The sequence below is a fragment of the Sturnus vulgaris genome, chromosome 20 (assembly GCF_052056855.1).
Source record: "Sturnus vulgaris isolate bStuVul1 chromosome 20, bStuVul1.hap1, whole genome shotgun sequence".
In the NCBI taxonomy this organism is placed as follows: Eukaryota; Metazoa; Chordata; class Aves; order Passeriformes; family Sturnidae; genus Sturnus; species Sturnus vulgaris.
The window spans coordinates 2,788,198-2,815,817 of record NC_142262.1 but is presented as its reverse complement, the minus strand read 5'-3'; the positions used below and the strand labels follow the sequence as shown (position 1 = coordinate 2,815,817).

Here is a 27,620-nt window from a genome sequence, read left to right as displayed (position 1 = left end):
GGTATGGTAGGTTAGGGTTTGTTTTGCTTTTTAAGTAAAACTGTCTCTGAAGCTGACTGTGGAATGACTCAAGGAGGAAGGCTGCAGGTTAGTTGGGATGGGATTACAATTGTCTGTACTGAGAGTTGTCCACTTGTCCATGTTCTTTTTAGTGGAATCCTAACTCCACCATGTTTCTTCCTAGCAGTGCTCTGTTTCCATTCAGTAAATACATGTGGGGGAATTCCATTTCAGAATTCATGTTTTTTTTCTCTGTGCAGCCATATTCTTTTCCTTTTCAAACTTTGCAGTGCTTGCTCTTGAAGCAGGATAACCGTGCAGGGTGTGAGACCACAGCAGAACATTCCAGGCTCACGGCTTCCTTCATCTCCCACTGCAGCTCCTTGGAGCAGGAGTGTCCAGAGCCACCTCCCTCCCCTCCAGGAGCTTCCTGAGGGGGGTGACACACAGAGATTCCTGATGGATATGGATTGCAACAAGCCAAATGTTCCTACCTGTGAAATGCTGTCAATATTCAGGGCAGAGCAGCAACTCATTTCACAAAGCTCTGCTACAGCACCTCCAATGTCTGCCTGCTTTTAGCTGAGCCCATCACATTTCTATTTATGATCCAATTACAAGCTGAATGTAGGCTGGAAGAGCAGAAGGAGCAGCACATTAATCAAATTCCCTTGTAATGACTGTGTTGTCATGTGGGTGATGCTCTGAGGTGTGATACAAGGTAGGGGACACGGTGCTGGCTTTTCCTGTCCCTGCCCAGGGCTGGGCTGTCCCTGGGCTGTACCTGCTCAGCTTGGCAGGCATCCACAAAAGGCTGTTGTAGTGATGGGAGAGCTTTTTCCTGGCAGCAAAAGAACTTGTCCCTGTGTTTCAGGCTACTACGTTTTCCATTAGTAGGGAAAATAGAAAAAATTTGCATATGTTAAGAGAGAGATGAAGGATGGTGCAGGAGCATCTTCTCAGCCCAAGATGGGGATTTTATCTGCATTTCTAAATATTGGTGTTTCTCTTCTGAACATGATGTTTCCTAGCAATATGCTTTTTCTCTTGGAAAAATTATTTTCCACTTACAATACATTGGCAGCCATTGTTTGTATTGTTCAAGATCAACCCTGGGATTTTTCTAAATATTATTTTGATTTGATGACTTTGTTCATCAGTGAATTATGAAAGCTCTGATTGTTTGGGGCACAAGAAGGGCACAATGCTTTACTGGGTCACATGCTCACTTAATGCATGCACATTGTGGTGGCAGTAGTAATAGCTCCATTAAAAAACAAAAGGTAGCAACACATAGAAGCTCTGAATCTGGCCAATCCCCTCAAATTACCATAAATATTTGAGCAATCTGAATAGTTTTGGACTCTATAGTAAAGCTTTCCTGTTTTTATCTGGCACTGAAGGAATGTGGAATAAAGTATTCATTTAACAAAGTATAAAAATATGTGTGCTATGCAGTTATAATCATGTGTCATTAATCAGAAAATACTGCAGAAACTCTGACAAATTAAAAACACAAGGATGTGTCTGCAAGGGCTTTTTCAGTCATTAAAAAGCTGCTTCACCTCTCAGGCAAACTATTTAATGGCAACTCCTTGCTCAGTGTACTGACATCTTCAAAGGCTCTGACATCTGTCGGCCTTTGAACTACCATTAAAAAATATTATCCCATTTCCATTCTTTTATGCCCATTTTTTTAATTATAGTCCTTCTTTCAAGTTAGGAACATGGTTGGTTTAAATGATGCTGTCCTTTCGTTTTCAGCCACCCAGCTGCGGTTTGAATAAATTGATGTAGAATCAAAGGCGGGACTTTAAAGGGAAAAGGTTTGATGGACTTGGACTCCGAACCAGATGAGGTTTTATGATGAAAAGAGTTTAATCCCAGCACAGGCATCGCTTCTATCAGCCGAGCAGTACAAAGCCATTCGTATATATAGGTTCACGAGAAATGATCTATTTTTTTTTTCTTTTTTTTTTTCTTTTTTTTTTTTTTAAACAGCACAGATCTCTTCAGGACTTGCAAATGTGGCATTAGCTAATATTCAGAGAGCTGATTTCCTTTCATCCACCAGAAGCTTATGATTATAGTACAGTTCTCGAATTGGAAATGAGAGCTGCAACACAGATTTAAAGCTCTGCTGTCTGATTTGTATTCAATATACATGTCACTGCGGGACAAGGCAGTCTGGGCCGAGCTGGTTCAATGAAGGGAAAAACAGTTTGAGCATCAGAAATTCTGGGAGGGGGGTGGGTGGGAAAGGTACCAATTAATTCTTACCTGCTCTACCTGAGTATTGTGTGGGATACTTAGTGGATTACTCTCATTGCTGGAGCTGTGCTAACAAACCCTTGTGATAAGGTTTCTCTGGCATCAGAGGCTGCGAGGGAATACACAGGATTAATCAGTAATGGCTCCTAAAGCAGCCATTTATATGGAAGGCAATGTTTGTTTTTTCTGTGCCTGAGTTTCAAGGAGATTCAGCAGAGACAGCCCTGCTATTCCTTTATAGCCATAGCCTTCATTAATGTGGTAATTAGTGCTGTGTGTGGGGAAAGCCAAAATCTGTCTCACAAGTGCATTTGTCAAAACTACCACCTCAAGGTATCCAAGAAACAATCTCTCTGCTAGTTCCCTGATATTTGTGTTAGTAAAAACATGCTACAAAGTCATGATTTCTTATTTATTTTCACAGAGTAAGATTGTGCCCTTCAAAACAGTGATGCTTTCCAGGGAAGGAAAGCAGCAGGTTTGAAAATTCTGCAAATTCTGTCCCTCTTAGAATGCTGATGTACAGAAAGGAGCCAGCTCCATTTGGTGCTCTGCCTCCAGTAAAGAGTTTCTCCTTCAAACCCTTCCCAAAGCTGTTGTTCCCTGCCAGAATATTCAGTTTGGGAGTAGTACATTTTTCCTGATTTCTTAGTGCAATTTTGAGGTTGTGTTTTGGGGTTGGTTTTTTTTTTAAAGAGAGTAGTAAATATAAACAAGGACCTTTATAAATGGGTTCTTTTATTTAAGTGCTATTTTATAGAGTCTGCATGTATTTAGATTTTTATATTTAAGCTGTGTATTAATATTTATTCAGAGTACAGTAGATCCAAAACAGTTGCATAAATAAATCTGAAGAAATTCCTGCCCCAGGATGCAGTGGCCTATTTGTCATTCAGAAAACGAAGTGGCATCAACTGAATTCAAGGACAAACTGAGAAGGATGAAAAGGACAGAGATCAACAGAAAGGTGCCTGAGGAAGATACTGGGCAAAAAAACTTCTCGATTTCAAGAGAAAAAATGTTAGGCACAGTTTTCATTTATTTTGAACAGATCATCCTGTGACTGATGTCATCGTTCTGAGCTGTGGAGCAGGAGGCTTCCAAAAGGTCTCTGAACTCAGGAGAGGCACTGTGGAAATGATGGGAATTGTGCAGCCAGCACTGGAGGGTGAAGGTGCACACAGGGAGACTGGGACCAGCATCACCTGGGTGTGTGTGGCAACAGGGACCTGATCCCTCAATTCCAGCCAACACCTGAGCTGGTTACACACCCCCTTCTTTCTCTAGGATTTTCCTCCTCAGGTGGAGATGACACATTTGTGTGTTTTATATCAGGATTGTCTCAAGACATAGACTACTAGAATGTGCTTCTTCCAATGAGAAATTGATTTGAAAAGGAGAAAACCAAAAGTTGGACCTGTGTGTGTAATTCTCCATCTTATTTGTGTAAGTAGCTGATGTGAGGATGAGAATTTGCCACAACTGAGTAACAGGAATGCTGCAGCTCTTGTTGCTGCCGTGCAGAAATGAGGGATCTGTACAGTCAGAAGCTGATTATTTCTTTCAGATCTAAACCTGTGAGTGATAGAACTTTTATTTCTGGAGCTGCTGGATTTCAGGATACCTGCCCACACATCTTGCCAGTCATGAGGCTGAGAACAAGGGCTTCCTTCCCTGTAGCAGAGTGACATCAGAAATGAGAGGTGTTCCTGCTGCTTGGCATCCTAAAGCACAGCAGAAAGGGGCAGGTGGGGCACTGAAATCTTCTCTTGTTGGCCCAGAGAGTGACAGCACTGGGTTCCTTAGCTGGCTTCCTGTGACTATGCTGGAGTTTTGCAAACTTTGTCTTTTTCAGCTCAGTAAGAGTGAGGGCAGAGCTTGGTCAGAGGTGTGGGCATTCCTCAGGTCCTGTTGAGATGCTCCTGGATGGGAGATTTTATCCAAAGTGAGATTTTCTACAATTATGAACTTCAGAAATTAAAGATGGCAGATATTTTATGCATGGACAGCTGATTCCTGAGGCTTTTTATCTGCATCTTATCTTTGGTTTGTCCTGTCAGGTTTTGTGTCTGATGCCATTTCCAGCATCCTTATGGGATGTGTGTGGGAATATTCAAAAGTTGTGTGTTTTGAGCAACAAATGCATCCAAAATAAAAGTGTGTGATGCTTTTCTAGGTGTTTTTTTGAGGCATGGAGTTGTTTTGGGCTCTTTTCCTTCAGTGAAATCTTTTCTATAGTTGACAGGCAAAGGCATTCTCATGGACAATGCAGTGTGTTCCTCTTCTGGGGACAAATTGGGAATGTTTAATTTTGCTGCCTCATAGAGATGAATGTCTGTAGTAATCCTTAAATCTGCAATACATCGTGCCTGCATTTAAATCAGCATTACACATTGTTCAGGAAATGTTAATGCTTTTAAATTTAATGTGTGGAAAATTCAAATGCAAATGGTTTTTAAAAGCTTTGACTTAGGGGGACACTGGACACAGAATGCTCTGAGATTGACAGATGGTTCTTCCCAGTCCACTGCAGAGATCTTTAGGCTCCATTTCTGGATTCCATTGCAGGAAATTCCTATCCTTTCTTAAATATCAGTAGCTTTTCCTCACTTTCAGAACAAGTTTTACTCTGATATTATTTCAGAACTGAACATATCTGTGACATTCATCTGAGAGGGATATTTTCCTTTCAAATCCTGAAATGCAGAAATTAAAAGTTCTTCATAAAGGAAAACAGGGAAGATATTTAGTGTCATTTGCATCAATCATCATTTAGGGATGGATTGTTGTGAATTGTACAGTGCAGAAAACCTGATGTTAACATGTAAATTTTAATTAATTTTTTTAGCCACTCTGCATTTTATTTATATTTTGCTCTCACAAGTTATTATAGGGGATCACTGCATTAAACAGGTATTTATGGCTGATTTATTTTCTTATTTCCATCATATTTCAGTTCCATTAATGTAGTTAGGCAGATTGTTCTGTGCCCATTTGAGTGTCTCCATTAAAATTCTGGGTAGAAAGACAGAAGGAAATGAGTCCTTTCCTGGCAGGTCCCTTAGCAGTTTTATTCCAATCATTTTGTTTGTACAAGGAAGAATACAAAGGTAAACATTCCTTTCATCAGATAAAAGGAGAGGAGAAAGAAGGTGGAATTTTTAATTTTTGTCTCACTAGTCTGTTTCAAAGCAAATACAGTCAATCAGGGAAGGAGAAAGTGCTCTGGATCAGTCTCCAAGGCAAGGGGGCCAAGTCTGTTACAGGTCTTAGAACAGTGAAATGGAAAATGTATTTACATTTATCTCAGTTTCAACTGGGTGAGTAATCCTTTGGCTCACCAGTTCTCTGCATTGTTTTGTTACACGTGTAAGCTCGGGGTTCTTCCCTTTGACTGAAACTCATTTTGTTGGGGATGCAGTGACAATAACCAACCTAGATGAAGTTCTGCTTTCTAGCTGCTGTTAACTAAATTGGAATCAAATGTACTTATGTAAATTAAGAAATGAAAATAAGCTCCGTTAATTTTGAGCTCTTTGTGGAGCTGTTCAAATGGATGTCTGATTTTCTTTCTTCTCCCCCTCCTTTTTTTTTTTAAGCCCAGTTTGTAGCTTAAGTTCCATTTACATTAACTGGGATTTAGGCAGCTGACTGGCTTCTGTAAAAGTCCAGATCGACTTCAGTGCACTTCTTTTGGGGAAAAAAAACCATCAAAATTTACGTTTTGCTTCATGCCATGTCACAGCAGATCTCCAAAATGTGCTGCACCTTTCTAAGATGTGCAAACCAGAGTGAGGCCAATATTTTCAGTGTAACTTTTCCCTACTGGATTTTTGATACCTGTGTTGCTTGTTTCTTTTCAGCCTTCAGAAATACCTGGCAGAGTCAGTGAACAGTTTGGGGATTAAATTATCTGTTAATTGTTGCCTAAGTGTGTTTATTTATAGGAATGGCACAGACAGACTCATTTTTTCCTTAATTTTATTGGAAGTGGAGCTGAGCAGAGGGTAACCATTATTAGTGAGTCAACACTTCCACTGTGTTTCAGGAAATGCTAAACAAGATTAGACAAGACAGAGCAAATACATTGTTAAAAAGTGAAATCTCTTCTTGAAGGGTGCTGGACCTGCCTTGGGATGATGTTCAGTGCAGGAGTTGTGGTGAGGGGGGTGTTGGCCATGGTTTGGATACCAGAGGTGGGTGATGTTTCACTGTACAGGTAAGGGTGGTGTTAAACCAGTCCCTACACCCAAGTGTAGATACAAGATAAGCAGGGTTAGTAGGAATAAACTTTTAGCAGATTCATAAATGTTAGAGGCATTTTTCAGAGTGTGCACAGTGCTGGAATAGCCCAAGTAAAGAACATTACCAAGGAAGTTTGACCTTTAAAAGCATCTTAATGCTGTTAAAATTAATGAAATGAATATGTAATTTTGCAGCTCAGCAGCTCCCTTTACGAATTCCAGGGGGTATTTTGGAGATGTTAGAGAGATGTGCAAAGGTGAGAGGAGCTGATAGACCTTTGCATAAATGCTGGGATGTGGGGATTGAGATGTGCCCCTGCACACCTTTCACCCTTAGCTGTCCCCTGCCCTGCTGTTCCTGAGGTTTTTTTCACTGGACATTCACCTGTGTGAGCCTGAAGAGCTTCCCCTTCTCCTGTGCTGTGCCAGGTGCAGATTAGTGAGTGCAGCTTTGGTTTGTGCCAGTTTTCCTCCAAGACCTAAACTTGATAATATCCAACCTGATTTATAAACTGAGGACTTTTCACTTATGAACATATTCAGAACTTCACCCCATCCCTGCAATGGAGTCACATATAGGATATATATAAATGTATATAAATAGGATGAAGATGGCTCCTTTTTAAGGAGCTCTACAATAGAGCCAGCATTCTGGAGAGAATTTTTTTCCCCTCAAGAATGAGAACACTTCAGTGTGCATAAAATGCTGCATAAGCATACAATAAAATGGATCTGTGAGTATTGAAGCTGACATTTTAGTGTTTCCAGGAAGTCTTAGATCACTGTCCAGGACTCTTTATAATGTTGGAGGGGCTAATTTCTGTGTTTTCCCCTGGAAGGGCTTGCACAGTCCCGTGCTCTTGGAATGATCAGTGCTCTTAGGAGCTGAGCCCAACCTGCTGGTCACTGAATTGTTGTTCATTTTCACTTCGTTTCACACCATTTCATTTATCTGCTCCCTTAAATACCACATTTATGGGCCTGTGTGTTCTTACCCAAAAGGCATTTAAACTTGACAGTGTAATAGATTGTGCTGTGAAAGCTAAATAGCTGTTTATTACTTATCCCTGCTAATTTGTGCTCTGCCACATCATTACCCACGTGATAATGTGCCACTGGTTTTCTTTCCAAATGAAATCTCATCTTTTAAAGTATTCATAATATTGGCAAATTGCTGATTTTAGGAGTCACGAGAGAAAAAGGATAATAAATTCTTTACATATTTTAATTGAAATTGCCATGGTATAGAAAATATTTTTAATATAGGTGTTTAAATGGACATGATTGAGTTCAATACAAAGGAGCCACAAATAGCTGCCAGCTGGCTGGACTGGCCAGTTGGAATTCCTTTGGCATGGAGAAAAGCAGGTATAGTGGGACCAGTGAGTCAGACTCGGTAGGATGATTTATGGACAGAAGGATCAGAGAGCCATTAGGACTGTGCCTGGCCCTTGGTTGGGAGGGTCCAGAGGGTAAAAATCATGAGAACAGTCCCTGAAAACCAGAATAAGATCAGTTAAGAAAGGATTGTTGTCCCTTGCAGGAGCTGCAGTAGAAAAACTCATGAATATAAACCAATTTTTGTTCTAATCACAAATCAACATTACACACATTTGAAGTTCTTACAGCTACACTTCTTTCTAAGCTTATGGCCGCAAATATTTGTTTATTTTTCAGACTTCTTTTATGTTAAATGCATTGGTTGTTTTTGTGATGGTAGAGGGACTTGTATGATCCTTTTCCCAGCATTTGATAAAGCTTTGTTTACTCACAAGGAAGCTGAAGTCGTTCAGATTCCCACTTCCAGCAGATAATCCCCTCTAAGGTGTTTTACAGTAAATGTGCCACCAGTCCCTGCTTGGCTGGGACAGGAGAATTCCTCCCCCTCCTCTGGGACACTGCCCTGCTGACGGGTAAAAAGGGAGTCACTGTCACCACTGAATCACTGCGTGTTCCTACTTTGTTCCTTATTTTCCTTTCACATCTTCATCATCAAAGTGAGATTTGTTTTATTACAGACTGCCTTTCCCTTGACTGCACTGATGTCCTTTCCAAAATAATCCAGTGCCCAATAACAAATGCTGTGGATGCCTCATGTCACACCATGGCAGTGTGGCGAGGCACAGTGACAAATGTCCCTTTCAGGAGGGCTCAGCTGATGTTTCCCAGCACACGCTGCTCATTTCAGTGCTCCTCCAAGGAGGAAACGCTGAGAAGGTCTTGGCACTCAGAGGCAGAAGCTGCTTATCTGTGGTCAAAGAGGGCCGTGACTTACAGGCTGATATTTGAGGTTATTATCCTAGAGAGGATCTCTGGGATCATCCAGCCTACTCCACGCTACTGCTCAGAGGTTCAGGGGGTTCGTTGTAGGTTTTTTTAAAATGTTACACGCCAGCAAAATTAAACGCAGCTAAGTGAGCCCTGTGCAGTCATCCCTGACTGGAGCCAAGTTAACCCGGCACAGCAAACTTGTGCAGCTCGGTTTGAAGCGTTGTCAGGAGCCCCTGGAGAAGCACAGGGGTGTTGGACAGTGATGCTGTGTTCCAGCAGGGCAGAGCAGTGGGGTTACTGCAGCTTCTGCCGGCAGACCACAGCCACTTACTGTCAACCTGCTGAAGCAACACCCCGAGATCCGCGCCCCAGGGAATAAATGAGGAGCGCGTTTCACGTTAACGCTGCACCGCTGTGTTTCTGTGACTTTTGCAACGCCCTGGCCGCTGGGGCTGATTTGGTTTGGTGTGTCATGGCCTGGGAGCAGGGACACACGGAGCTCCGTGTGTTCATCCCGCCAGGGCGAGGATGACGATGCCGTCACGCCGAAACCGATCCAAGGAAATGCTTCATGGGGGTGAATGAAGCAGGAGCTCCTGGAAAATAAAGGGGATTTGTGTTATTATTGTTTTTAATTAGGCCGTAGTCATTCGGTCCATTTCTCATCCCCGTTGCCTGTAAGTGGAGCAGAGTTTCAGGCATCAGCAACAGATTTTAATTTAAACTTTTTGCCAACTTTATATTTTCTTATGCAATTTACTTTTTTAAATTAAGAGCACATGTTTTCCTTCCAAATAACACGCAGTGCATTTATTGGCATTTTAAATAGGCCAAAGTGAGTGACCAACCTTCTTCTTTTTCTTTCAAGTCTATTTTTTCCCTGCAGGCAAATTGCTGTGGGCTTATGACCCACCCTTTTTATGACACTATTTCAGCACAGATATTCTTAGTTAGAATTCTTAAGTTATTTCTTTGAAACAGAAATAGAAATTACCACCTTGGCCAGCAGTTTCTTCATCTAAGGGATGTACAAATATGTCATATAAGCCTTTATGAAATCTCTGTCACATAGTTTATGTATTTTTGTTCTATTTGGGAAACTGTGTAAGCTGGTGTTGTCTTCCTATTTGTTGTCCTGTATGTGGATTAATGGTCATTTTAAAAAAATGTTTCCTTGTTTGGGGCATGTTCCTGTGGCATGGTCATGCTGGGAATTGCTGCAAACTTCTGCATCCTTTCTAAAATAGATACAGATCTCTCTTATTTCATGTGCTCATACCCACACCACTGAAATAGAGACTACAGCACTTTGATCCAGAAAAGGCAGCAAGTGGCAGTAACGTTTTGGTTCTATTACATACTGTCAGCCTTTATTTCTTATATTTAATCCTCATTTAGCACAATAATAATTTGCTCAGATGGGGTGTTTAAGGTGTGTTTTTCTCACAGCAGCTCTCGTACTCAAAGCAGTTGTTTGGACCATGCAAACCATTTGGTTCCCAAACAGAGATTTGGGCAGCCAGAGCAGAATTTGAGAAACCAAGAAGGAGAAAGAGGACTCAGTGTTACAAAGAAACCATCCTGCCTTTGGATCAGGAGCCTGAGAAGTGAGATTTTGTAACTGCAGCTTTTATTTTCCCACAGAACAGTTAAGAAAAGACAGTTGCTCATAAGTTTTATATTTCATGGACTTTTTGCAACAGAGAATTAAGTCATCTCGGGGCTTTTTCTTTTTCTTTTTTTTTCCCCTAATTTGCCTACATTTAAGTCTAATAATAGTTTATTAAACCTGGCATGTGGACTAGCAGAGAGCCTCAGTGCTGGAAAGTTTGGGATTCATTTCCTGCAGCAGTGGGGAGATATCCGTGTCACACAAAGTTGTCTCAGGCGCTGAGTTGGGCGTAAGCTGCTCCTGCCACTGACTTTGTTTATGGGAAAAACTAATCTGGCTGTGAGAACTGGACTTACTTGAAAGTAATTGACAAGAACTGTGTCTGTGATCCCCAATATAAGCTTTTTCCAGTCACTTTGGAGAGATTAGATGTCTCTTAACATCATCTTACTGGCAGTGAAGTTGCTCCAAAGGGACTCCTTTAATCATATTAGCTTCGCTGCCATCGCCCCGTCTGCAGAGCCTTTCTTCTTCCCTAATGGAACCAAATCTGCTTTTGCCATCTATTAGGTCCAACATTAATGCTCCTTTGCATATTAATTACTGTTGCTTTACCTATAACATTCAGCTCACTCTCTGCTGTCCCCAGTTTTGGATCTGAAGGCTGGGAGCTGTTTGTCCTTACAGAAAATATTGGATTGTGTTTCATTTTCTAATGATTTTGTATAAGAACCGTTGAATAAAGAAGGAAGTAAAGCTTAAAAGGTGTAACAGGAATTCACCCAGTCTTTATTTTGGCTTGTAGTGTCATTTGTGAATAAATTCTCTGTGTATTATAAGAAGTTAGTCCTGATTTCTTACCTTAAATATTTTAACAAACTTTTTAGGCAACTCCTGAGCAATGTAATTTCTTAGTTTCACTTATGTGTGTGTGTTGGGGGTGTAATTAAAGGAAGTTTTTTATTTTTGAATAGAAAGAAGAAAGAGAAGAGAAGGAAAGAAGGGGAATGAGCTTTCAAAAAGAACTCTCAGAGATTAAAATATAACTGTGGCTATTTCAGGCAGGACTTGCACTGGGGCAGCTGTTATAAAACCCCAAATTCTCCGTGTGTCAGTTTGGAACTCAGACCTTATCACCCATCAGCAATTGCAGCTTTTATCTTCATTGAGTTAGTGCTGCTTTGGTTAAGGAAAAGCCAGGCAGGCTGTCATGTTCTTGTGATCTGCAGATGAAATCATTTTCCAAAAGAATTATAAAAGTACATTGCGGATTATAATTATACACTGAAATGTACTTTACGTTTTTAGTCTGTATACAGATTTAATAAGAAATTAAACATGTGTAGAGGAAAAGCTCAGGAAAGGAAGGAAAGGATCTAGCACAGATTACAGTATATAAAACATATGTTTGAGATAATGCTGATAGGACTGAAATATGTGGCCTGTGGTAGAGTTCTGTATACAAATGACGTGCTCATTCCTTCTCCACCATACACACACTCTTACCTTTGACATAGTAGGGACTAATGCCAATGAGTAATTAAGAAAGCATGGAAGCAAAATAAGTTTCTGAGATGGTTGATATTATTTAATACATGTTACAGCTGGGATAGCTGAAGGACAAACTGAAGGTTTGAAGGGAGACTATGTCTTTTATTGCACCGTATAGTTCAAATAGCTTGAAAAATAGGCAAACTTTCAAGCCTTGATTTTTTATTTTTTTTTCCCTCTCTCAGATCACAGTATTTATAGGAATCTGTCTTGGGAGATTAATGTACAAGGCAATAGATCTGATAGTCATTCATGTCTCAACTTTGGTCAGAAACAAATGTTTCCTTTTCAAAGTTTTGTAGTAATGTGGTTCTCAGAGGCTGCTAATAAATGGTGTAGCTGAGTACAGACAGTGTATTAAAAATGTCTGAAGAAGAAAAATAGTAGTTGGAGAGAAACTTGCATTCCAGGACAATGGGAACTTTAAATATACACTGCTTTTCCTCACATTTTCTTGTGAAACCTTTAATAAGCTTGAGCTGAGTCACCTGCACTTACTTGGTAGAACATCAATTTCTGCTCTCAATATTGTCACATCCTCTGTGAAAGAAATCCAGGCAACTGCAAAGTTTCTTGTGAAACAGGGAGGACAAAGGGGCCAATTCTGTGTGATTTTGTAGTGAAAGTGCTCATTTTCAGAATTACTTTTATGAATGAAAACATAAATATGCTTTCAGTGTCATCCATCACCCTTAGCTGTAAGGACAGTGCTTTATTTCCCAGATGTGATGCTCCTGTACCCCAGAGTGAAGAACCTACAGAGGAAATGGAGTTGGAAAAGTAACTAGTGAGAGTTACATTCAAGTGTAATCTGAAGGAATAGATGTGTATCTACTCCTGTGGTGAAGTAGCAGAGTGAATTCTGTGGAATTTGGAGTGACACAGCTTCATTCCTGTCACTTCAATCCCTCCCCTTTGTGTTCCCCCATCGGCGGCCAGCAGAGATTGATTAATGATTGCTGATACTCTGATGGCTCATTAGAAGGCAGCAGGTCATTTCTTAAGGATAAAAAAAGGAGGCATGGGTAGGATATGTAGTGATTATATGCCACCAGCTCAATTTCTCCTCCAACAAGGTCCCTCTTACCAATGCTTTGGGCACGGGGAGCTGTATTTATCTGTGTGCAGGAAGAGAAGGGGAAGAGCAAGAAGAGAGGAGAGGAAAAGGGGACAGAGCATCCTCTCAGTCTGCTCCTACCCCAGCTGACAGGCTGCTGGAGGAAACCAAGTGGGTTTTGTGTTGTGGGTTTGGGTTTTGTCACTCTGTTTGTTTGTTCTCTCAGGTGATCTCTAGTTTGGAGAACCAAATCCACAAGCTGAGGGAAGATCTGATCCAGGCGAACGCTCTGCGGACCCATCAGCTGCTGGACCTGAGCCTCCAGAGGGACGAGGAGAAGCTGAAGGCAGCTCGAGACAAGGAGGCAGCACTCAACAGTCTCAAGATGGAGATGGAAAAAGTGATATCAGACCTGAAAATGAAGCACACGGCAGAGACAGAGGCAGCCTTGAACAAGGTAAGGGATTTGCAAAAGGCAGCTCTGCGGGGTGAAAGGGGAGTGATCACCCCAAAGGTCAGCTGAGCAAAGTTCCCCTAAGGAAAAACGTGTACGAGTCACTTGAGTTCAAAAAACAGATACAGACCATGGGATGCCAGAGTCACAGCACGAGTGTGGGGAGTTCTGGGGTTCTGGGATGAAAATCTTTGCTCTGGACAGGCTGGGGCTGGGCAGCACCTCCAGCGGGGATGGGAGGTGCCATGAGATGCTCAGGAGCCAACAGCACTTGAAAAACACAGGTGACTTCACAGGTAAAGCCAGCCAGGAGCAGGCTGATCTTCCTCTGCTGGAATAGAGACAGTGGAGAGGGTGGTTCTGCCTAGCCAAGCTTTTTCTTCCTTAAAAAAGAGGGTGAACACTTAAGGAGGGAAAAACTCAGGCTCAAGGTGTGAGGAAATTGTGTCTGGGTGCTCAGAGTGGCTGCTCTAATTTAGCCTGTGGTGTGCATCAAGTGAGAAAAGACTCTGGGTAAGATTAGAAATTAGATTAGATTAGAAATAGAAATTAATGTTTCAGATTGATCAAGGCTTCACTCCCATTCTGTTCTGTGAGGTCACTGCCCACATTCCTGCTTGCTGAGCATCCCTTGGATCCCTGTCTTGAATTCAAGTATTCCCCTCCATTAGGGAGCTAAAAGATGCAAGTTTTATTTGAAAAGCCAAACTAAAACACCCTACTTAATATTTATGGTAGACTTTGTGTGTGTGTAAGCAGATAGTTGTTGAAGTCTCTTTTATACATTGCATTAAGGCACTAAATCACACATTTTCTTGCAAGGGGATGTGCAGTGGCACAAATTAACAATCTGCATGGAGTGTTTGAGCAGCCTTTGTGCAAGTGACATTTCATTTACCTGCGTCAGGTTCTTGGTCTGTGATTTTAAAGAGCATTCGGAGGATTATGTTGGAAATCAGCCAGCCTGAAGCCATTAAAATGGCTGTGATCAACAATTCAGAATCTTTTCTGAATGCAAGGAAAGCTCCACTTGGCATAATTATTTAAAGCCAAGGTCACAGAAAGTATTTAAACCTTTGAAATTCATCATTAAAGGATTAATTTTAACTCAGGAAGACATTGTCATTTTTGCTTAAAAATGGAATTTGAATCTCAATTCTTTTCTTTCTTTGATCTTTTTTTACATGTGTAGTATAGCAAAAGAAAAGTTAACTTCTTTACATCCTCAAATTAAAGTTACAAATAATCCTTCATAGGGCAATATCTCTAATAGTCTTGAATTGTCATTTCTGTCAGAAATACTGGTTTTCTTTAATTTGTTGGATTTTTGTCTATTTTTCAAAAAATTTGCTAATTTTAAGCTATATTAACTACTATTGTATCTTTTTTTCTTTAACCTACTTCTCTATTCTTACCCTAATCTAAGAGCACATGTTGAGTAAAAGATAGGAGGGGGAAAAGAAAAAAGTATCTCTGTTGAAAAGTCTTTCACAGCCATGTGAAAATACCTGGCATTATCTTCAAATCTCCATTCCCCATTCTGTTTCATTTCTGTCTTGCAATTGTAGAACTGTGGAAACTGGCCACAAAATCCAAAACTCAAAGTAGCTTAGAGGGCAAACTCCATTTTAAGCTCCAAAGTAGCAGTTTCAGCTAATTTAGTTCAAATCTTCATCCTAGTCCACAGAACCTTGATGATTTTATCCAAGAGGGGGAAAAAAATCATCTTGATTGCAGCATGAGCCTTGAAACTTGTTTATGAAAATATTTTCTACCAGATCTTGTTACCTGGAAATTTAGGACAATGTGGGAGAAAAATTTGTTCTCTAAATTTACTTTTTTTGGTGCCAATTCTGTGAAGATTGCTTAAAAATCCGAAGGGAAGCTGAATTTCACAGTTTAGGCATGGAACATCTGACTGGCCACATTTTCTGAAGGTCACTCCATTCTCAAGTGAGGGATCTCATTCCTCTGTGATCTGCTCTGGGAATAATGTTGATTGCTGGTGGATTGCTTTGTGCCATTGTGGACTGTTGTTAACGTGAACATGAGGAAATACAAAAGAAATGATTCATACTTCAGTGACAAGAAAAACAGAACTGCAAATGGGTGAAGAAGATCCAGGATCTGGCATTGCCCTCCCCATTGTCCTGCTGCCTGGGGATGAGAAGGAGAAGAGTGAGGAGCAGACACAGGGGAGAAGTCTTCATTAGAGGCACACTGAACATTTAAATATTTGTTGGTGTTTGTAGACAGCTTTCTGCTATTTAGGGACACATGATTTATTGAGGTCTTTAATTTTCTGTTGCTTAAAAATCTCAGCTTTAAGGCTGGGACATTGTTTATTGTAATGTCAGTTCCTGAGCACTCCCCTCACACTTCAGGGTCCGTCAGGATTGGTGTCTGTTGGGGATTCCTGGCACATTGTTAGGATTGTGCACGTTTTTTCCTGCTTTGCTCCTGTAAGATATTGATGTGTTTTCAGCATTTTCTGTACATACCTGGTTGAGCTGACAGAAGTTTTAGGATCGTTTTTCTGCAAAGCGTTCTGCCCTATTAGCAAGGAACCCTTCCCTGCGAGGATAGGGAGGCACAGAGCAGCTGTGGCTGCCCCTGGATCCCTGCAAGTGCCCAAGGCAAGGCTGGACATTGGTGCTTGGAGCACCCTGGGATAGTTTTGGATGAGCTTTAAGATCCCTCCAAGCCAGCCCATCCCATGATGGTTGGATTTTGGGGGTCACACAGCCCTGGAGCTGAGCTCTGCTCTGGCCAGGGCCAGGTGTGCTCCAGGTTGCATCAGCAGCACCTGGGGCAGGGGCACTGCTGAGCCAGGTGCAGTGGAGAGCACAGAGCTGGGAGCAGCTCCAGCTTTGCCAGGAATGAGTGAGAGCAGGAGACAAAGTCTGAGTGTGTGCAGATGTGGGGCTTGGCCGCCGCCGCTGTTTGTAACGTTCTGTGGGATTTTCTTGGCAGAGGAAATGAGCATTCAGCAAGCACGGCCCAAGCAGAGCAGTGGACAGGCTAACAATGCTCAAAGGAAGCAACCTTGGAACACTGAAATATCTCGTAAAAAAGCTCCCTTTGAGCAGCACACATGAGTAAACTGGAGTGGGAGAAGATGATGATGGGTTTTTTTTTTTTCTCTCTCTAAATAATTTTCAACATTTAGCTTTTTATTGACTTCTTTTCTATATTTAAATAGATATTTTGACTCATTCTGTTAAAGGTTTATGCAGGTTCCAGGAACATCTAATTCTCTTTCAGTGCTGCTTTTCTTGTGGAGAAGTAATTTACATTTTTGTGTATTGACTGTACTGAACACACATGATATTTGATTACAGACAAAGCTGTAGTCAAAAAAAAACCCAAAAATGAGTTAAACACTTTATTTTTGGGGCTGCAGTTCTTCTGATGGAAGGAAGCTGTCAAGTGGTTCCCTTTGGAGAGATGGGACACCAAGGTGGCATAAAGCCTGGCTGGAGCCATGCAGATCTTGCTTGTAGACTTCAATGATGTTGATGTTAGTGGTACTCTGAGATTTCTGTGATTTTAAATCAAATCTGATGTTCGCAGTTTTTACCTGGTACAATCACTCCTCCTGTATCTGGTGTGAAGTCCACATAAAATTCAGATACTCAGGGACCTTAAAGCTAAGGTCACTCTGTAAGTTACCACTACCTTAATTAAGAATAATTATTCTATATAACAGTTCTGTTGCAATATAATGTTTTTGTAATGGGGCCCTTTTCAAAACTCTTCCTATAGCTGGATACTTATTTCCTGAGCAACTTCTTGCATATAATTTGCAAATAAGGTACTGATAATGTGCCCTAGGGAACATTTCAGTCCCTCCTTCAGCATCAGGCTCTGTGATGCTGGATTAATTCCTCTCCCAGCACAGCCCTAGAACAGCCCAGTTGGATGTAAGTCCCTGGGCATATTTTCATGCTGCATATGCAGGAATATCTGTGATTCACAGTATCTGTTCTGGCACTGTTGCAGATGATGTCACACTGTTCAGCACTGGCAAAGAGATAGAAGATGAAGGGAAGGAATATGACATCTTCTGAGATGAAAGATACTCCAAGAGATATTTGATTAAAAGTATTGAGTTTCCCCTAAGCAGTTACTTCTGCTCCTGAAGTAAAAGCCTCTCGTGCCTTCCATGAGTTCCCATTTCTGAGTCCTGTCTCTCCAGCTCTGCTTCTTCTCTGCCAACTCCACATTTCATTAGCACCAGAAATGGTTCCATCTTTGTCCCTGAGACCTTCTGAGACTGGATGCGATGGAACCTTTGATCTGACACCTTTCACTTCATTAACTTGGAGACTGAAGCCACACTTGCAGATAACTTTGTTTGTGGGAGCACTCAGAGGAGCTGTTTTCACACTCACTGCAGTGATCCCCTGGTTATTTACATGGGGGCAAACAGGTCAGCCATGAAATGTGGACGTGTATTCCTCCCAAGTGTAATGATCTCATTAAATTGTGTCTAATTGTAATGCAGACCTGTTTGTGTCCTTGCTGAATGCAGCCAGGATCCCTACCAGTTGTAGATGTGCCATTTTTTTAAACTTGTTTTGAGTCTATTACATCAATTATTTAGCTTAGGGCCCAGCTATGAATGATTTAAAGAGCCTCCAATTCTTACCAAGAAGAGTTGGATGTTTCCCAAGTCTCTTAATTTTTTTTTTTCATTATAATCCAAGAGCTATTGTCTCTGATATTATCTCTCTGTTCCAAAGCAGTAATATTTTTATTGTTTTTGTTTTGTAGAGCCTGTGTACATTAAATTACATTTGGTTCTTGCACGTTTCTGACCCAGCGATAGTGATTCACCAACTAATATTAATAAAAATGAGTGTAGTACATTTGGCTCTGTTGGAGAAAATCTAGCAACACCAGAACTACGGTGCCAAAAGATCAAGTAAAATCAAAACATGATGCCAAAAGATCAAGAAGAAATGTATTTCACAGAGAGGAAATATTTTTAATGTATATTAGCACAAAAAATTATTTAATCTGTCTTGATAGTACCTTTCAACGAATCCTTTTAAAACCAATTTCCTCTGTGGTGTGTCCCTTTTTGCACTGCTCCTTCTGATTCCTCCAAAGAAAAAGCAGGATGATGGTGGACCAGGAACATGGTCACAGGAATTGTATCATCCCTCAGGGGAGTCATTTGGAAGAGTCTTCAATCAACAGAGCCAAACATGAAGAAAAAGATGGTAGAATCATCTCAGGGATATTTCACTCAAATAAGACTAAACAGAATTTATGGCTCTCTCCCTACTGGAGATGTTTCAAAAGCAAGAGCTGCAGTTATTCACACAGTTACTCTGCTCCTATCTCCTTTAAAAAAAACCAAAAAAAACCAACAACTCAGAAAAAACAATTCAGAGAACAACAGGTCAGATTTCTGCTCATCATTTATAAATCTGGCTCCAGAGTTCAGAGCCAGGAGAAGTTGGTAATAACTGTCATTGTGGGGAAAGAAATGTGCACCCATGAGCAACAGGCTCACTTTTTAAATATCTTCATTAATGTCTGCAGGGAGATCAAGCACCATTACTTGCATTCACACATAGCACCACAGGGTTAAAAATGAAAATGGTTGAAGCAATGCTGTTAAGAAATGAGAACCAGACAAGAGCTAAATGATAAATTAGGACAAAATATGGAATTAAAAAGATGGCTTTCAACAGGGCAAGGACTGATATGATTAAAATTAGAGCTTGATCATGTGGCCCACATTTCAGCACACTTTACTCATGTCCTGTCATAGCAGTTAGAGCTGGGTAGTTGTTGAAGTTTGCCTGAGTTTTTTAGGGTTTAGTGAGTTTTTAACCAACTGGTATCAATCTAAAATAACTGTTGAAGAAGCATTCACAGGTTTTTTGGTTGTCTCTGTCTCCTCTATGTTTCTCAAATGTATGCCCAAACACCCCTCCCTGTTCTGGAGCACCTGGGCACACGCTGCCTCTTCTCCATCCCTGAACTTCCAGTTTTATCCTTTGGAGTGTATTCATAAGATCAAGACTCACAAAGTCGTGGGGATGGTGGGTAAGGTGAATGCTGAGGTTTTGCCAGTGGCAGAACAACTGTTGTAATTATTTTTTCAATCATTTCCCGAGCCTTTCTTCACTATCCAAACAACCTGTAACCCACCGACTTTATCTTGTAGTACACAATTGCTTATTCTTTCAGCTTTATTAAATATTTTTAAATGCCCAGTTGAATCATGACCTCATTCTCTCCCTTTTTTTCCCAATACCTTGTGTCTTGGAAAAGGCTGATTGCTTGTAGGTCCATTTTTGTCTGATTTTTACTTATCCAATTTTGACTTGTCCAATTTTACTTATCCTTACATTCCTGGGTACCTGATAATATTTGGAAAACTTTGGCTGTTTTCCAGTGTGGTGCTGACTGTAATGTGAGATTACTGGTGGATTTTTTTATTTTAACTCAACCAATTCATTCTTAGATCTGTTCAGAATTCTTGAGTGAGGTCTGGGTTCCTGGTCAGGTGTGACAGGAAGGATTCCCTGCTCCTGGATCCCAGTCCCTGCATCCATCACTGCTGGTTTCACTGGGGCTCCTCCAAGGTTACACCAGTAACTGGTGTTTGTTCCTTGGAATTAGAAATAGAAAATCCTCCTGTATCCATGAGCTCCACATTCTTACTTTGCTTTGAAGTTTCTGGGGTGATGCATCCTTTGCACAAAGACTTTCTCAAGTCCCCTAAACCCCAGAGTCAGCACAAGCCACTGCAAAAGGTGCCCCATGGAACATGTGCATCACATCCCTGCTTAGGTCAGCACAATAAAAAAAAAAAACAGATTTCCAAATAGCTTTATTTAGAAAAAATGCTCAGTGATCAAGACCAAACTAATGTAAAACATAATAATTGTGTATTTAAATACTGGCACGATTTGAAGACATTGTTTACACTCATTTGCTCTTTCTTCATATCATTATAGTAAAGAAAAGCTGCAGGTGGCTTTTTTCTTCTTCTTTTTGGAGGAGAAGGAGTGTTTGGGAAATAGGGAAGGGGTAAAACAATGTTATTAGTCCTTCAGAGTCATTAATATGAAGAAAGAAAAGTGCTCCAAAATGACTTGTTTACAGCTGCAGAACATGTCACGGAGTAAAACCCACCTTCATTAAATGGGTGAGAAAGAATTCTAATTGTTTTGAAGTTCTAATGATCAGTCTGCATGTGCTTCATTGTAACGTGATACTAAAGTGCCTCAATTATGATTTGTGTATTTTGGTGCCAGAAGGGTTTTTTTCTTATGCTAAATTATTAAGTTCTGTCAGCTGCTGGGCTGTCATATAGAGATACTGTAAATCACATTATATTTTGTCATGGATTACACAGAGCAATAAATTTGGGAACAGAGATCAAAGTAGTTTCACAATCACATCTGAGTGTAGGAGGGGTGTTTAACTTGTAGAAAATCTGATTTAGGTGAAACTGTTGCAGTTCTTGTGTGAATTTGAAATGAATTTGAATGTTTGCTTGAAAATGAATAAGGTACAAATCCCCAAAAGAGTTCTCCTGTATTTAGTTCAGAGGAGTTAATTCTGACCTACAGCTGCAGGATGGAGAACAGATAAATAATTCAACATTGGGAATGTTAAGAGTCTTGCAATGCCTTATTTATGTTTTTAATTGCTTTGATGATGGAGCAATATATTCCATTTTCTTTTTAATTGGGCCTTTGCTGGATTGGAAACTTTGGGAAGTTTCTCCTCAGCTCAGTAACGTGCTCTGGCTCCGGGAAGTTGTCGCTCTTTTTGGGGAAGCTTTGTTGTATTTAAAACTACAAAAAATAATCCAACATAATCTTGTTGAGGAGCACTGATGGCTTCAGATCATAAATTTGTTGGGGGATTTGGTCATATTTTCAGTGTCTGTCTTTCCAGCTGGAGAAGCTTAACTTTTGTTGGGCTCCTGTCTTAATGATGTAACTTCAAAATACTGAGTGAACTTCGTGATACCGAGTTAATTTAGTGATTCTAAGTTAATTCGGGGTACAGAATTTGTCCTCTGTTCCCACTTTTTCTTCTGTTTAATAGCAAAGATTCTGTTTTAAAAGGGATACATACATAGAATATTTTTTCCACTCATTGTCTTCTTAATAAATGCTTGTTCTTGCCACAAAATTCAACTTAAAACAGCAATGCAGAATCTAAAAACTTCATTCTTATCCCTTTATAATTCTTTCATCAGCCTTCGAGTCTCTCCTTGGCCAAAATCAAGTGCCTGGGTCTCAGAAATGTCCAATTTCTGAAAGAATCATGTTTTGTAAAGCTCAGATGAAATAGTCTTTAACTGAGTCAAGTCGTGGATCAGTGTCACATCTCGGGACTGTTGCCCTCTGTGTGTGGGGGAAGCTTTAGCTCTGAATTGCATCTTCAAAGATATTTCCCAGCCTGTCCCCTCGAGGTTCTGCTGGGTGTCAGCTGTGTGGGTACCACAACTTCTGGGCCTGAGTGGTTCTGGAAACTTCTTTATGTCAGAGTGGGGGAGATCCCCAGCTCATGAGGGGAGTGGGTGCCTGCATTTCTCAGGGATAAAGACAGCTTGTCAAAACTCAAATAATTCCTGCTGGATACACAACATTTTCTTTGTTAAATCTCTGAAAAAGAACATGACAGCACTTTTTGATATAACATCTTAAATTCAGTTTAAATAACCATCTTTATTTAGTTGGATGGAAGAGAAGAAAAGCAGGAAATATTAAAATGATAATCCAGGAATGTATTTGTGCTTTAGGGACCCTAAAGTGGAGAGTGTTGCAGTCTCCCCATCTTCACCAGGTTTACTCCATCTAGTTTGAGAGTGGAGCTGTGGGAAGAATCGTGCCATGCTATAAAACCTGACCCCAAAGTTGGTGAGAATTGGAAGATAATGAGAAATCTCATCCCCAGCTGCCCATGTGATGGATGGCAGATGAGAAGCAGTGACATCTGCCGTGATCATTTGAATCTCTTCATTTGCAGGAATCTCTGTCACCACAAAACACCACATTGATTTCACCAATAGTCATCTCACAGATGATTGATGAGAATAAATCAAATTAAAATCAGCCATCTTTGCCTGTGCTGTCCATGATCCCAGCCCAGAGTTCATCACACCCAGCAATCTTTTGGCAAAATGTCCCAGAACAGCTTCAGATTAAGCCACAATTCTCTGCCAGCCCTGTAAGTGCCTGATGCACTCACCAGTATTGTCTTGTGCAAAGGGTAGTTCAAGCATTAAACAATTGCATGTGGCAAACCCAGGCTGTAAATCTGATTTTAAATCCTTGTCTTGTGTGCAAGGCTTGTATTTTAGTCCAGTTTGTTTTAAATAATATGTCTGGCTGACAGCAATATTGCCTGGCAATCAGCATTAGTGGTGCTGGAGAATATTTAGATGCTCAGTAAATCCATTTAGATGAAGGTAATAATTGTGAGCATCAGCCACCCTGCAGCTGGAGTCCCACAGAGGACTTTCTGGGAGAGTTAAAAATACCTGTACTTAATTCCTGTGCATAATTTCAGAATTATTAGAAATATTCTGTTGGTTTATATGAGAAGTTAGGAATTTGGAGTTTTCCTAAGGCACAGTTTGCAGAAGCAGTTTCTCAGTGGGCCCCCATTAAGCACAGACCTGCAATGTGCTGCAGAAAGGCAATTCTCTGTGCAGGTACAGTCAAAGTCATTTCTATTCATTCTTGGGTTTTTCCCAATGAAAAGTACTTCACACATGAATGAGAGGGTTTTTCTCCTAAAGATGTATGTTTAATGAAAAAAAAAATAAAAAGGAAAAGATTTGTAGACCTCCAAAAGTGAAATGTAAAATAGAATATTAATAGGATTTCAGGATTTCTATCATTCATTTTCAAAACCCTTGAAGTCATTTGGTACTTGACTAATTATTCTGTTAACATCATTTTGGGTATTCAACTATTTTTAATGGTCTTCTGGGTGGTTCAGATTACATATTTGAACTGGTGTGCTATTTTCACTGCTGAACAGAGATCCAGCTTTCATTTTTGTCAGATTGGTGGGGAGAGCAGGAGAAAGAACAGGAGGTTGGTGTAGGAAGTCACCCACTGTCAGTGTTAGAGGCACATAAGGAAAATGAATGTTTCAAGCTTTGAGTCAAAATGGAATTTTTATGTACAATCAGATGAACTTTAAAGGTGATCTGCTGATCTCTGAAGTTTAAACAGATACTGTACAGAGAGTTTTAACATACTTAATAACAAAGATTGCTACCATTAGCCATTCTGAAGGTCGTTTTCTTCTGACATCTATCAAATTACACAATCTTGAATTTTGGTACAAGGCATAATGCTGTCAAACTTAAAATAGAAATATTCCAGAATGTGGAGTGGTGTGTTGTTTTTTGAGGTAAATGGGCCCCATTTACATTAGTTCTTTGATGTTAAATTCCTTGCTGCACATCAGAGAACAGTTGCTTCTTCCCTGGAGCAAGTTTTCTTTCTTCTTCTTCCCCCACCCTTTGATTTTTTTTCCTCCTTTTTTTTTTTCTTTCTTTCTTTTTTTTTTTTTTTTAAAGTTTGCATACACTTTTATCTAACTAATTATGGAGGATCAGCTTATGGATGGCCACTTTTAGCTAGTTGCAGGCATTTTAAAAAATTATTCTTTCATAGCTACTACTCTAAACAGAAAAGTTCTTAAATGTGCTGCTTCTCTATCAGTGAGTATGGTGTTGTGTGTATGTAGATATATATTTATAAAATTCTAGTTATGAGAGCTATTTCCAAGCTGGAAGATAGAGAAACATGGAATTGTTTAGGTTGGAAAAGTCTTCTAAGGTCACTGAGTCCAATCATAAAACCAACACTGCCAAGCCCATCACTAAACCCTGATTGTTTGGGTTGGAAGGAGCCTTAAAATTCATCCAGTGCCACCCCTGCCATGGCAGGGACACCTCCCACTGTCCCAGGCTGCTCCAAACCCCAATGTCCAACCTGGCCTTGGGCACTGCCAGGGATCCAGGGGCAGCCCCAGCTGCTCTGGGAATCTGTGCCAGGGCTGCCCACCCTGCCAGGGAAGGATTTTTCCCCAATATCTGACACAATGCACAGATTTGTAATGTTCCAGGGCTTGTAAACAAGCTTCATTTCTGATCAATATATCCAAGAAATCCCAAATGCCTCCGTGGATGGAATTGTCCCCGTGGCTGGCAGCCCCAGAGTGCAGCTGGAGCAGATGGACCCAGGAGCTGTTTAGGAGCATGTGCCCCATCGAGTGGAACTGGAACTGAAAGTTGTCTGTGATGCACCTCATACCTGCAAAATAGCTGCTAAATACTCGGTAATTAGGGTAGGACACGGTGTGCTCTTGTGATGTGGTCCTGCCATAGATCCTGTGCTCTTTTCCTGGTGCTGTTCTGTTTCATGAAAGGAGAAAGTGAAAATGGGGCTGTGTGAGAAGAGCAGCCATTAATTCAGGCACCACAGCTGGAGTGCTAAGAGCTGTTTTAATTTTGACGTGAAATGTTTTGTTGAAGTCGATGCAGTTTTGCTCGGCAACCACAATATGATGCTTTAAGGCTTGTTAAAGAATTATAGTTGCTTTTTAAAACCAATTAACTGCAACAAGGACATAATCTTTTTAATGCAAAAGTCCTCCATAATATAAAATAACTGCATGTAAAATCATCATAATCAGATAATTTTAGCTAAAATATGTATTAACTGTGTGAAACTAAACAGGAGTTCGTTCTTGAATCAGTGGAATTCCTCTGCAGCTTATCCAATTTAAACCTTTTTCATTATAAAAATGGATATTCCAATTGATATTTCTGACAAGTTTCTGCCAAGTGGGAATTTCAGCAGCCACCTCTCACACACGGAAAACTGGTTTCAGACCATTAACTCTATTTGCAGTGCTGCCCATTGCTATAAAAAGAGCTTGACTTTAATGAACACTGGCTGACCCTCCAAATGTTCACCTTCCACTTGGATTCTTATTCATTATGTTTCTGAAATAGCTCCTAACCTGAAAGGGAGGGAATGCCCTTAAAATAATTCAGAAACAGCTCGTGCTTCCTCCAGCACATGCACCCAGCAGCCAGTTGGAAAAGAAGGAGCCCAGGAAACTGCTGTGTGTGTGCACCAGCCAGTGTGAACCTTCTCATTTATCGAGATAAATGTGATATAAATCCCCCCTGGTGTTCCCTGTACGCAGCTCTGTGTGTATTTACTCATTCTTTAAAACAAAAAAAAGAATAAAAAGGCTTTTTTTTGTGTGTGTAGCAGTGCTACCTGTGCCCCAGGGAAGGTGGTTTATGTCTCCCTTGGTTGCAAAGCAACAGCCTGTATAAAGAGGTACTAAATTAGTTTCAGTTGCAGGTTTTAAGAAAGGAGAGGCTTCATATTTCTTAAAAGTTAAAAGATGGCTGTGGAAAAGAGGGTGCCCAGGCAGCCCCATGAGTTGGATCTTTTCAGTGCTGTAAATTGTGGTCTCTGCCTTCATCAGAGCTGCTCGTGTGGTTTGTGATGATGCAAGAGCTGCTGGGTGTTACAGACCTCAGGGTAAAGCTGGAGTCAGCAGGAGCCACAGAATTATGGAATAATTTGGGTTGGAAGGGACCTTAAATCCCATCCCATTCCAACCCCTGCCATGGCAGGGACACCTCCCACTGTCCCAGGCTGCTCCAAACCCCAGTGTCCAACCTGGCCTTGGGCACTGCCAGGGATCCAGGGAATCTGTGCCAGGGCCTGCCCACCCTCACAGGGAACAATTCTGTCCAACATCCCATCTAACCCTGCCCTCCATCAGTGGGAAGCCATTCCCATTACATGCCCTAGTGAAAAGTGTCTCTCCAGCCTTCTTGTAAGACCCTTTAAGGTGCTGGCAGGGACTGTCCATAGTTTTAGTGCCACAGGCCCAATATAAACAGTTTTAGACAACCAGAGCCCATCCAGCCATGCTTGTGCCATCTCCAGGGGAAGCTCTGGGAGCTCAGTACCTCTGAAATTCAGGCCCCTCAAATAGGGATGTTTGGGACTGGAAGTAAATGCAAGAATTTATGGTTTGTTGGTGACCAGGAGACAAAACTTATAAATATTTTGCTAACTGGAAGTTGTTAAAGCCATTATGAAATAAAATGTAGCAATTCTTTTTAAGTAAACTGGTAGAATATCCATTCTTTGCCTTCAGTCAGGAATAAAGCAATGAAATTTGGAGTATCTTTCCTTTGGATCACCTCTGTCCTGTCTCTCAGAGGTCAGCCTGATTCTACTCAATGTGACCAAACAAATTCTAATTTGTTTACAGAACTCATGAGTGGTTTTTTATTATTTATTGGGATTTCTTCTGTGGGTTCAGGAGGTTATAAAGCTGCTTCTGTGAAAGATGAGGACTTTTACCCCAGGCAAGTTGAGCGAGAGCAGCTGTAACGTGATCTGTGCAGTGCCTTGCTGACGAGTCCCTCTCCCTTTCTGGGGCTAACAGTAATTTATGCTATTGCTGTAATTTATTTTTTACTTTTTTTCTCTCTAAAGATAAACTGGCAGTTTCAGTCACTTTGTGACATGCAGGGGTGGTAAAACACCATCTGAGACTAGGCTGCAGTACAATGGAACGAGTGTTAACTTGGGTCAGCCCGAGTACAAGGAGAAACAGAGCATGGGCAGAGCTCCCTGGGATAGCTGGTGCTGTGTCACCACTCCTTTTATTTATGCACCCCCACCATGGACCCTTACAGTGTTTGTGGTTTGCTTTTGAGTGATAAATGGAGAAAAAGTGAAATTTAGCTTGTCTGGTGCTCCAGAATTCTTCTAGATGCTGATTCAAACCAGTGTGTATTGCCATTATCTCTGTTGATAACAAAACCAAGCCATAATGTTACCTCAGCAATGATGCACAAATTTGATAATTGGTTTTGATAACTTTTTTAGTAGATTCCTTAGTACCAACAACCAGATGGAGACATCCATATGTTTCATAATTTTGGAATTTGAAGGGATTGAGGATCTGAAATTGCAATTTCATGTAAAGTTTAGGATTACTTTGAACTGGCTGTAATGTTCTTAGGCTGAGCTGCACCTTACAGAGCTGCCCGGATTGCCGAGGATGATTCCAGCCCTACCATGACGATCCGCAAACGCTGCCTGGCTCTAAGCTCCT

General features: G+C 40.8%; 1 protein-coding gene across 7 annotated transcripts in view; it reads left to right on the top strand.

Moving 5' to 3' along the window:
• Positions 1–27,620, top strand: part of CEP112 (centrosomal protein 112) — a 180,561-nt gene that overhangs the window by 83,845 nt on the left and 69,096 nt on the right. For 6 of the 7 annotated variants that reach the window (XR_015807746.1, XM_088176357.1, XM_088176358.1 and 3 more), the window contains exon 21: positions 13,233–13,463. Coding sequence is in view for 6 of the 7 variants with exons in the window: in XM_088176357.1 (XP_088032483.1) it covers positions 13,233–13,463 (231 nt within the window). In the remaining variant the exon portion in view is untranslated. Of the gene's footprint in view, positions 1–13,232; positions 13,464–17,462; positions 21,594–27,620 lie in introns of those variants that run through there. The other variant, XM_088176360.1, reaches the window with a different exon arrangement.